The following is a 12,454-nucleotide window of genomic DNA, read 5'->3' as shown; positions in this document are numbered from 1 at the left end:
AACTGGGAGGAGGGTAGAGAGAATAGTGCAACAATGAATGAATGGAAACCCAAAATCTCTGTAAATGTTTATGAAAATTAATAAAATATAATTATAGGGGAAAAAAGCACAAAAAAAACCCAAAGTGAAGGTTTCTAAAGGACAGCAGAGCAAGGTAGGCAGACAAGGGTCAGACCAGAAGATTCACTGGTAATGGGTTACCATTTAGAATGGACAAGAAAATACTGCAAAATCACCAAGAAAAATCTAGCAACACCTATTTTAAAAACTGACAAATTATAGAAATGGACAATTCTTAGAAGAGGAAAGACAAGTGACTAGTAGGTATAGGAGGAGACATTGAATATCATCATACCTCATTAAAGTGTCAATGAGCAAGGATGTCAGTTTAAAGACTAAGGTGTGTCTGCTCCAAGCCATGATATTTTCAATTGCTTCCTATGCACATTAAAGCCAGACTATCACTAAGAAAATCCAAATAAGAATTGATGTCTTTGAATTGTGCTGGCAAAGAGTGTTGATTATATCATGAACAGCTCAAAGAATAAACAAGTCTGTCCTGGAGGAAGGGCAACCTGAGTGCTCCTTAGAGGCAAGGATGGTGAAGCGTCATTTCACATGTTTGGGGCATGTTGTGAGAAGGCATCAGTCCTTGGAAAAAGACACCTGAGGAAAAGACATGCCAGGGAAAGGAAAGGATCAGTGGAAGAGAGGAAGATGTACAACAAGATGGGTTGGCACAGTGGCTACAATGGGCTTGAGGATGCAGAGATTGTGAGAGAGATGCAGGCTAGGGCCTGTTGTTCATAGGGCCACTATGAGTCATAGTTGATTCAACAGCACCTAACAACAGTGTTAAATCACATTAAATCAATAATAGAAATTGATTCAAGTTTATTAAATATGTTGTTGTGAACTGACCCATAGCTGACCCTTCAGAGGCAGTTAATTGCAGAGGAGGAAATTGCCCATCCTTTTCCTTGGAAGCAGCTTGTAGACTTAAACCACAAGGCAATAGTTTTACTCTCAAAAAAATTCATTACTTTCAATATGGAAACAACTCATAGCAGACCCTCCAGGGGGTTTTTGGAGGCTATAAACTGAATGAAAGGTCATTGTTCACCTTTCTCCCATTGGGGTCAGAAATAGTGAAACATAAATTATAACAAAATATGTTGATTTCAAAAACCTTATGTCAACTGGCAGAAGTGAGAATCAAAATCAGATTTACAGCATCATATCACGGTACCAGGAACCCTAACTGCATAGTGATTATAACCAAAGGGTGAGCAGTTTGAACCCACTAACTTGTCCATGGGAGAGAGATGACTAGTCTGCTCCCACACAATTCATAGCCTCTGAAGCCCTCTGAGTAGTTCTACTCTGTTCGACAAGGTCAACAATAAATTGGAATCAACTTGACAGCAATGAACCTTTTTGGAGGTGGAGGTGGAGGTGGAAGTGAAGGTTATCACTGTATGAATTTAAAATGCAAAAAATACCCTTTATACAAATATATTTTAAAGACCTGCATATATGTAAAATATACACATAAGAGAACAAAAATCAAACCAGTTGTCATTTAAATTAATTCCAACTTCTGGCACCCCATGGAGTTTCCAAGGCTGCAATCTTTCTGAAAAATCACTGGGTCTTTCTTCTGAAGCATCTCTGGGTGAATTCAACTGTCAACCATCAGCAAAGTGCTTGGCAACATGTCAAGGGTCACACACATACATTAAACATATGGAGATGAGTTCCGGGAGTGGGGAGAGGAACGGAATTTAAAAGGACAGGATTCTTAAACAATAAGAGTAGACAGATAGTGTTCTCTCAGAACAGAGTGAACAATTCAATTCAATGTGCTTCAAGTCCATACAGAGAATTGTAAGAGAAGAGAGAAAAAGCAGAAGATAGCCACTGCCCTGCTTTCTCAAAGGAGAAATGGTAAACAGTTCCTTTTCACTCTTTCTTTCAGAGCAAGATTCAAAGAAGGAAGACAACAGAGCAGTCCCCTGCGTAAACTATGTGTGCACATGTGAACACGTGAGGTCCTGCAGGATCATAAAGCTAATGTAGCAGCCTCTCCAAAGATAAGAGCACCCCTGGAGGTAGGAGAAAAGCAAATCAGAAGCAGAGCAGGTTCTCAGCATTCCCCTGACCTGCTGCTTGGCGTTCTCCACCTCAGCCGTCAGCCTCTGAATCAGACGGTTCAGCTCGTTGAGTTCATCCTTGGTTCTGCGGAGGTTCTCTCCCTGCTGGGTCACTGTGGTTTTCATCTCCTCACACTGCAGATAAAGAGACAACCAGGTGGACACAGCTAAAGATTAGAATGTGACAAGAGCATCAGATGGATGTCCCCACCCAAAGGAACCAGCCCACAGTTCTGCAGCAGTTCACCACCTTCCTGCTTACTCAGGCTTCAGCTGCAATCTCTCTACAGAGCATGCATGTACTTCCCAGGGAAGGTGCAGGTTCATCACGATCTTTCATGCATATAGGGCCCCCTGGTGTTAAATATAACCCCAGCTCTACTGCTCACCTTGGTTTGGTACCAGGACTCAACCTCAGCCCTGCTGCAACTGGCAATGTCATCATATTGAGCTTTGATCTCAGCCACAACCGAGTCCATGTTGAGCTCTCGGCTGTTGTCCATCTTTACCACTACAGAAGTGTCAGAGATTTGTGATTGAAGAAGACAAATTTCCTACAGGAGACAATAAATTCCCTTAGTTCCAAATCCTCTTCCTATTCTTCATCATCACTTTTTTAAAAATCCTAAACCTGAAACCATATTAAACTACCAGTTGTGGTAGTTGTTATGTGTCATTGAGTCAACCAGGAACAACCCTATGAACAGAAGAAGTTCTGCACTTGGCCCTATCCTGAGCCAATCTCACTGACCCCATTACCCCAGTCACTGTCTCAATCCACCTCATCCAGGCTCTTCCTCTCTTGCGCTAACCTTCTACCCTTCCAAGCGTGATGGTTTTTCTGACAAATTCTGACAAAGGACTGATTGCTTCTGACTAATTGCCCAAAATATGTGAGATGGAGTTTAAAAATCCTTGCTTCCAAAGAACAATCTGGTTTTACTCTCTCCAGGACAGACCTGTTTGTTCTCTTGGAAATTCATGGTATGTTCGATACTCTTCTCCAACACTACAATTCGAAAGCATTGATTCTTCATCTGTCATCCTTAGTCATTGTCCAGCTCTCAGATTCATAGCAAGCATGGGTTGGATCAGGCATACCTTAGTCTTTATAGTGAAATCATTGCTCTTTAGCACTCTCTTATATGAGCTCTAGTGGACTAGTGGTAAGGAATCACACTGTCAACCCAAAAACGTGCAGTTCAAGTCCACCAACTGCTTCATGGGAAACTGATGGGCCATCAACTCCTGTGTAATTTACTGCCTCTGAAAACCTACTGGAAGATCAGCTATGAGTCGGTCCACACAAAAACAAACTACCAGTAGTTCAGGAAAACTTCAAAAGCATGGCTTTCAGAAAAGACTGGGAATGTGTTTGGACCATGGACTAAAGCCAATGTTGTTATGTGCCACCAAGTTGACACTGACACATCCTGACCCAACAGCAGGTTTTCAGAGGCCGTAAATCCATGGAAGGAGATTACCCATTCTTCTTCCACAGAGCAGCTGGTGGATTTGAACTACATGCTTTGGGTTTACAAGACAGCTTCTTATCAATAAGTCTCCAGAGCTCCCTATGAGGCAATGAGTAAGGTGGATTTCTACTAAAGCCTGACTCAATAGAGGCAGATTATCTGGATCCTTTATTATCCAGATCAGCTGGCAGTTGTCCATAAATCTCCATTGGTAAATAAAGGTCAGATTTAAGTCTTTGGATTTCTTAATTAGGATTTCACACTGTCTGAATTAATGATGTAATTGTCAACTCACTGTTCATACTATGCTGTGTGGATAGGGAATTACTCATAGTTTTTCAAGTTATTTTAAAATTCTCCGTTTTGAAAGGAGAACTAAAGAAACTAACAAAGGGGAAATCACCCTGATTACAGAAGGAAAAGGTGTTCAGGAGTTAGCAGAATAAAGAATTTCCTTATCACCAAAGATGTGGACAGGCCACACCCCAAGAAAACTTTCTCCTGCTTCTTCATTCACTTGCTCTTCTAGAGGTGGAGAGAGACGTACCTCCTGATAGAGAGACTGCAGAAAGCCAATCTCCTCCCTTAATGTGTCCACATTGGCCTCGAGGTCTGCCTTGCGAAGATAAGCACAGTCCACATCCTTTGGAGACAAGAGAGGAAGGAACATGGGAGAAGCACCCATCACCATTTCTGGCATCCGCTCCACCCCTATCCAGGCAGGTCTGTGGCCGTCTATTGGCCCCTCCATCTCTGGCCAACCCCATCCATCTAACCCTCACTTTTCATGTCTAATTTTGATCTCTCATCTTCATCTCAGGGCTCCTCTAGCAGGGATAGGACCTCTAACGTCTGCCTGCCCATTGACGTGATCTCTCAATGCAGGAATACGAGTAGGACCAAGAATCCTGGAGAAAGGCAGAAAAGTCTGACCTCTTCAGAACTGGGAACCGTGCTAAAGAGTGAAACCTAACACGAGAGGCCAGAATGACATTTTGCTGCCTCTAAGCCAAAGTATCCCACAGGAAGAGAGGGGTCAGCAGAACCATGTTCCCGACACATCTCCCAGAGCAGTCAACACCTGCCACCAAGTAGCTGACTCTTCTGCCTGAGATCAAGGTCTCACCTCTATGGACAGATTCCTCTTTCCATTCAGAGCCCCTGGACAGTACAAATGGTAATGTACTTGGCTGCTAACCAAAAGGTTATTGGTTCAAGTCCACCAGACTTGAAAGAAAGACTTGGAAATCTACTTTATAAAAGAAGAAAAGTAGCCACTAAAAACTCTGGGACACAGTTCTTCTTGGAAGCACAATATGAGGGCACCCTGAGATAAAGTTAACTTGACAGCAACTGGCTAAGTTCTCTCCATTCTACGATCAATCACAACTAACATGGCTGGTAAACACATTATTTAATATACACTTTCCTTCATCAGCATGACACCAAAAGAAGAGTCATTACAATTTTTCTTTACAGCTTGTTCATCCTCTGCAATTGTACTGAATGAGATCCATAATATATAAAATCTCTAGCAAGTTGAGAACCACCAATCCCTGATTTGGTCTGAATAGAGGAGACCAAAAACAGATTGAAAGACAAGCATTTCATCTAATCAGTTCTAAAAAGCCAACTAGCAACATGATGAGGTTTTCTTTTAAGATACCTCCATCAGCACAGTGTGGGTCCCTATACAGAGGCCATGTGGTGCCCACAACCAGAACCCACAAGTTTGATGTGCCATCAAATGTCTTCCAACCACCAAACTGACAAGTGCAGATATGTCAAATATCCAAGGGCCAATATTTTATTCTTCCTGGTGTGGGAAGACTCACTCACCTTCTTTAGCACCACAAACTCATTCTCAGCCGTGGCCCTAAGTGCTACTTCTTCTTCATACCTAAAGACAGAAGAGGGAACACCGTTTGAAATGTTCCTGCACTGAGGACCTTGGGCTGACCAGCTAAGCTCTTGGCTTTCAAAGCTCCCTGGTCCGGTTCTTGACTTTCTGTGTGCCTTGGAAGGAAAGACTGGGTCAACCATAAAGAATCCATCAAAGGATATTATCTGGAATCCATGTCCTTGGTATCTGGTCCTAACTTTGACTTCAGTATCTATAAAAACTTAAGGCAAGTCTCTTAATCTCTCTTGACATCTTGGGTTAAATTGCCTCATCTACAGTAAATCATTCAATAAATGTTGCCAGAATGAATGAAAAACCAGACTCTTCAAGAGTACATTTAACCCTGCTGTTGTTAACTGGCATTGATGGTGACCCCATGAATAATAAGATTGGGCCATTGTGATCTGTAGGGTTTTTACTGGCTGTTTTTAGGGGGAAATCACCTAACCTTTCTTCCTAATATGCCTTAGTTTGGAAGTTCCACTGAGACCTGTTCATATCATTACAACACAGAAACCTGCCTGGCAGATGGACATGGCTGGACATTTGATGCATCAGCCAGAAATCAAACCCAGGCCTTCCACGTGGAAGGCAAGCATTTTCACACTGAGCTCCCATTTCTCCCTTTTTGGTTGAAACTGTACAAGACTAAAAAGCTCTGTGAAGTTGCCTTTATGATGTTCTGTTCTCCTGTCCCCAATATCCAAGTCTGCAAACAGTCCATGGGCTGGAATCTTGCATTGGACCCAAACCACTGGGGGCATTTTCCACAGCTCTTCATCAGCCTGGTTTCTCTTGTCCATGAGGCTTTATCTCTGGAGCAGCCCTGTCCCAGCTGGCCAAGAAGACCAGAGTTCCCAGAGTATGTGTAGTTTTCATGACATTTTAATTACAGGGTAATTTGGGCTGCTATAAACTCTACCTCTATAATTATTGGCCCTAACACCCCCATAGTGGGAGAAAGACTTTGACACCTATGAATTGGGAGTTATATCTGCATTTGCATCACCCTAATCTCTGGTGACCTAGTGGTAAGAAGCTATGTTTCAGTCCTGAAGGCACGTGGTTCAAATCTATCAACTGCTCCTCAATTGACTTCCTTTGAAAGCCCACTGGAGGATCAGCTATGAGTCGGTTCTGACTCACTAGTACACAACAACAACAACAAGCAAATACAGGAAATTCTGGTGGCCTTATTGTTGTTGTGTGCTGTCAACTCAGAACCAACTCATAGATGACCCTCCATTGGGTTTTCAGATGCAGAATATCACCCAGGAGGAGATTGCCCATCCTTCTCCTGCAGAGCCTTTGCTAGATCTGAACTGTTACTTCTGGGATTGCAGCACACCTTCTTACCACTAGGTCACCAGAGATGGCCTAGTGGCAGCATTCGTAATTGTGCTGTTAACCCAAAGGCATACGGTTCAGATCCACCAGCTATTCCACAGAATAAAAATAGACAATTTCAACACATGCAATCTATAGCCTTTGAAAACCCACTGGAGGGTCAGCTATGAGTCAGTTCCAACTCAAATGCACACACTACTGCACCTATCTCAGTGTTAAAACCTGATCTTCCCAAACCAGAATTACAAGGAAGGTTAAAACTATCAGACGGGTTAATGCCAAAATCATAACTCACTCTGTCTCTAACTGCAAGGTAAAGAGGGTCAAGTTGACAGTAACTCAGTGAGTATAGGCTGATTACTGAGCAAACTAAACAATGCAGGGTAAAATTAAAGATTTACACTGTGGAGCCTTGTAGAACAAGGACCTGGGTGAGTAGTGGAGTCATCCAAGTTATCTTGAATAATATCAGATGTATTTTGAAATTATTTCTTCCAAGGCCTTTCTCTTTCAACCCACCATAGCACAGACTTCTCCCAAGCCCTGCTCCTGAGTCCTGTTGGCCCAGCTCCTCCTGGTCCATTTGCTTCTCTCAATCCATCTCTGCAATTTTGCTCCCTGCATTTGTGTTACACCTTGTCCAGACCTGGAGTTTTTCTATTCAACAAAAATTTTTTTCTGCCCCCTACATAAAGCAGAAGCCAAGACAAAATAGAGTAGACCAAAGACATGACATAAAACAATCTTATAGGTAGTCTGGGATGAATTTGACCTCCCACGATCTCCTCCTTTGGAAGAGTTATGAGGACCCAACCAGAGATCTAATCCCACTGCCTGTAACTACCCCAGCCCCATCATACTCACCTCTTCTTGTAGCCCTCCAGCGCCTCCCGCACGTGGTTGAGCTCTGAGGCCAGCCTCCCACTGTCGGCCTCCACACACTCAGTCTCCCTCCTCAGCGTCTCAATGTAGCCATTGAACAGCGGCTCCAGGTTGCTCTCACAACAACGCTGATTCTGGTAGAACTGCCACTTGGTCTCCAGCAGCTTGTTCTGTTGCTCCAGGAAGCGCACCTGCCGGCCAGGGTGGAGAAAAGGACTGAGAGGGAGTCCAAGCATGTGTCTATTCTCCCAGAGCTTTCTTTGCCATTGGTGGTGACCCCTGGACTGAAGCATTCTGTGACCTTCTTCGAGCAGCCAAGTCATTTGGCAAAGTCTGAAAATGCAGGTCCCAGTCATTCTCCCAAGTGGTTTCCTCCAGCACCTGTCCACCTCCCAGAAAAAAGCACACAATTCACGGAACCATGTTTATCCTGCACAGAAAGAAGTAATATCTGATCCCGGAAAAACACTCCAATTGTTACAGGCTGAGTAATGGTCCCCCAAAGAGATACATCCCCTAACCCCTGGAACTTGTGAATATGAGGAAAAGAGCCTTGCAAATGGAGTTAAGATTATCGAGCTGGAGATCGAAACACTATTCTGGATTATCTACATGGGCCCAATATAGTAAGTCACTCGAGTCCTTAAAAGCAGAATAAGGCAGAAAAGCAAGAGAGGCTGGAAAGGGGCAGGCAGAGGAGAGCCTTAAAACTTGGCTCCGCCCACCTCTGCTGGCTTTAAGATGGAGGGAGGGGAAGGCCGATAAGCCAAGGACTGCAGTCAGCCTCCAAAAGCTGAAAACCATCCTGTGGAGCCAGCCAGCAAGTAAACAGAAACCTCCATCCTGGAACCAAATGAAACTTGATTTTTCTAAAACCCTGAATGTACGTGAACGTGGATTCTCCTCTCCAGAAGAAATGCAACCCTGCCAATACCTTGATTTTGTCCTTACGAGATAATAAATTTTAGGGGTTTTTAAGGTGCTGAAGTTGTTAATCCAACAATAAAAAAAATACCAAAACAAAATCATCAGGACCCACTCTCTCAGACCCAGAGACGCCTATAAGGGGGAACTCTGGATGAGAGCTAAGGAGCCCTCTCACTGACCTCTTTTTGCCCCCAGCCAGGCCACTCTGCCTCTATGAGACTCTGATCTAAATCAGGTACAACAGGCCTAGATCAGAAACCACAGCCCAGCAGCCCCCAGGTCCTATGTGACCAATAGTCATGCTCCCTTAGGCCAACACATTGTTTGATAAGCGTATGAATTAGTTACCAGCATTTCATATTTGAGTGATTTCAGGCAAGAATCTAGAGTTTTGTCTGTTAGAAATTTAATTATGTCCCCAAAATAAACATGTAGTGGGGTCCTAAACCCGATATGTGGATTTGAGATAGGAAAGAAGCCACAAAAAGCAAGTCAAGGAAAACAAGGAGAGGTTGATGTCATGTGAAGATCACCAAAGAACCAAGGGGCCAAAGCTTGAAAGGGACAAGGGCCCCCTCCTAGCCAACCAAGAGTGGAGCTTTCCCCTAGGACAGTGCCTTGATTTCAGACTTCTCATTTCCTAACCATGAAGAAACAATTGAGTTTACTCAGGCACCAATGTGCGGTCTTTCTGTTACAGCAGCAGCAAGAAATGAAGACATTGATGTGCTAGACCAACCAGAAGCTCCAGCAAGGCCCAGACTGTGTCTGGAGATGAATAGGAGCACCCTCAGCTTGAATTCATGCACATGACCTGCTGGCCCCTTTGGAAGTTTGATGTTACCAGCCCTAAACTAGGTGATTTCTTCCCCGGCTCTACTTCCTGGGAATGCAAGCCTGGTGCAAAGCAACTCTCACTGGCCCATGCCGGTGGGAAAAGAAACCAAAGCAGGCCCAGAGGGCAGGAACTCACTTTGGCTTTCCAGCTCTGCAGGACACAATGTCAGTGTAGTTTACACTCCTGGAGCTTGTCCTGAGGATGGACACTGACTTTCAGCAACTCCAGAGCAGGGGAAGCTGACCTGATGCCGTGATCTATGTCTCTTTCCCCAGACTCAGAGCTGACCTCTCACAACAGAAGGTGCAGCATACATTGGTGCTGCTCAAAAGAATGTACACTAAGATCTTTCTAGAGTGTGTGCTCAGACTACTCACTGTACTTCTGAACAAAATTGAGAAAGGTCCCCCTTCCAGGCAGATGCAGCACCCTGCCAAGGGCACCCAGCCCAGTCAGCACAGCACAGCCTGGATTTCAATCTCTCTACTCCCACCCTCGAGGCTGAATGTTCTTATGAAAGGAGTAACCACTTGTAAGTCAGCTGTTTGAGCTTAGACAGCTGGCTGATGGATGCCCAGACCCTCTGTCTACAGACAGGCCTATTGCTGATGATGGTATCTGCCTCCCTCCCCGTGAACACCCTGATGTGTCCCTTCTCCCACAGTCTTAGGTATGGACACACACAGCATTCTGTACTCAGAGATTAGTCTTTTCCCCCTTTATACTTTAGAAGCTGTCATCCTCCTCCAAAGACTAGTGCCCTCAGAAGAGATATCAGTGTGGTTTATAGAACTGTTAAAAATTCCATTAGAAAAAGAGCCCAGAAACTTACAGCAACAGAAAAGTGCAACTGAGTCTTAAGTTTCCCAGATATCTGCCTTTAATCTATGTGAGTGTGTATCTTGGGCAGAAGACCTGGGAGTTCACTGCCTTCTCTGTGATGTTCCCACCAAAAAGAGTAGGAAAGAAGGCTCGTCCTGCCTGGACCTGACTCCCCTCGTCATGCTGAGAAGTCATGTCATCTGAGAAGGAGATCAAACAGCAAACTAAGCTAAGATGTCCACCTCACCCTACTCTCTTCATGTATAAGAATTTCTATCCGGAAGATGGAGATGATGTTTGGATGCACAAGCACACATCCAGTTCTTAACTGGGCAGTATAAATAGCAACAATCACCTCTCTTGTCCTGTAAAGTGCTTTCCATCGACTCTTACAGCGACATTTGAAACCCAGACCCTTATTAAGCAGTGCTCTCACTCAGAGTCAGAACCCAGCCAGTTGTCAGCTTCAGTTCCCACAACTCTCCCAAGCCCACAGCCGCAGGAAACAACACACACCTTATCGATGAAGGCTGCAAACTTGTTGTTGAGACATTTGATCTGCTCCTTCTCCTCATGCTTCACGCACTGGGCGTTGGGGTCGAGCTCCAGGTTGAGGGGCGTGAGCAGGCTCTCATTGACTGTCACGGTGGTGATGCAGGGAGGGCTGGGCCCACAAAGGCCACCTGCCCGGTAACCAAAGCTGCCACCACTTCTCAGGGGACGGCTGCAGCTCACTGCAATCCGGGGGGACCCCACGGCGCACAGGCTCCGGCTGCCGAAGCCGCTAAGGCGCCTGTAGCCTGGCCCCCCAGGACTGCCCCCTCGGTAAGCTACCGCACTGACACAGCTGTGAGCCCCAGGCTTGGGCAGGACGGCCGAGCAGGAGCTGAAATTGCGGACATTGCAGCCAGAGCTGATGCGGTAGGAGCGGCTGGCCATGCCTCGCTCTGCAGTATGTTCCAGAGAGAGGAAGGGACCTGAAAGGATACAAGGTCTGAGGTCTCACGCAGACTGTTAACGATCCTGCCTTTTATCAGGCAGAGGACAGGCCTCCTGACAACATAAAAGGTAGGAGAAAGTTATTAATGACATTTATGAGCGTGGGAATCTCCCACTACATAGAGAGAGAGGAAAGCTGAAACTTGCCCCTTTTAATAGACATCTGAAGGAGACCCTGCATTACAATAAACTTGCCCCCTGCTTTTTCAACCCCACAGGCCTGGGCATATCTGTTAAGTCCCTAATTCCCCTCAGTCCTGTAAGTAGATCAGGCATCATTAACCCACACAGGCAAGTAGAGGCATGGACCAGCACAGTCCTGAGACTCAAAGGGTCCTATGTCCCACCAAGCTTTATCTGACCCGTCCTCCAAGGTGCACACAGGTTTCTACCCAAGACAGCAAGGACATTCAACCTCTCCTTCCAGCTTGATGTCATACAAAGGCTGTAGGGACACCAGGCCATCCTTCCACATTGAATCCATGGAGAATGTGTGACTTTAAGCCTTTCCTTACTATGGCTCTTAATTATGCTCCGTCTATAGAACAGGCTTATTGATGAGTCTCCCTCTGATCCTGAAGGCTGAAGTAGGCTGAACATAGATATAACATAACCTGGCACAACCTTGCTTGCTTAAAGTGAGGAGAACTTAAAGCACTTAATGACTTCAATATGGATTGCATCTCAACTTCAAGAAAAAAAATTCTCACCACTGGCCCAATAGGCCTCATTATGGTAGATGGAGAAAAGAATGAAATTGTCAACAACTTCATCTTACTTAAATCCACAATCTACGCCCTTAATACCAGCAGTCAGGAGTTCAGGAGATGTATTACACTGAAAAAGTCTTCAGTCAAGGATCTCTCCAAATTATCTGAGGAGTTTTATTTTATTTTTCAAATTAATAATTTGTTTAACTATTAGTTGAGGAGCAATGATGTCAGTTTGAGGACTAAGGTGTGTCTGCTTTGGATCTTTCTGATCACTTGCTATGCATATGAGAGCTGGAAAATGAATGAAGATGCCAGAAGGATTAATGCCTTTGTACAGTTATGTTGGAGAAGGGTACTGAACATTATATGGACTAACAAAAGAACAAACAAATATG

At 44.7% G+C, this 12,454-nt stretch overlaps 1 protein-coding gene across 1 annotated transcript in view; it reads right to left on the bottom strand.

Moving 5' to 3' along the window:
* LOC102843615 (keratin, type II cuticular Hb5-like) overlaps positions 1-11,286 on the bottom strand; it is a 20,822-nt gene extending 9,536 nt beyond the window's left edge. The window contains exons 1-6 of the mRNA XM_006883970.1: positions 10,864-11,286; positions 7,743-7,951; positions 5,468-5,528; positions 4,176-4,271; positions 2,543-2,707; positions 2,163-2,288 (exon numbers count right to left, since the gene is read on the bottom strand). Of these exons, the coding sequence (XP_006884032.1) occupies positions 2,163-2,288; positions 2,543-2,707; positions 4,176-4,271; positions 5,468-5,528; positions 7,743-7,951; positions 10,864-11,286 (1,080 nt within the window). The remainder of the gene's footprint in view (positions 1-2,162; positions 2,289-2,542; positions 2,708-4,175; positions 4,272-5,467; positions 5,529-7,742; positions 7,952-10,863) is intronic.
* Between the last annotated feature and the right edge of the window lie 1,168 nt (positions 11,287-12,454).

Source organism: Elephantulus edwardii, unplaced genomic scaffold (genome assembly GCF_000299155.1).
Source record: "Elephantulus edwardii isolate Elephantulus edwardi_28Jun2011 unplaced genomic scaffold, EleEdw1.0 scaffold00030, whole genome shotgun sequence".
In the NCBI taxonomy this organism is placed as follows: domain Eukaryota; kingdom Metazoa; phylum Chordata; class Mammalia; order Macroscelidea; family Macroscelididae; genus Elephantulus; species Elephantulus edwardii.
Note: the sequence above shows the minus strand (reverse complement) of the source record. Positions and strands in the feature narration are given on the sequence as shown.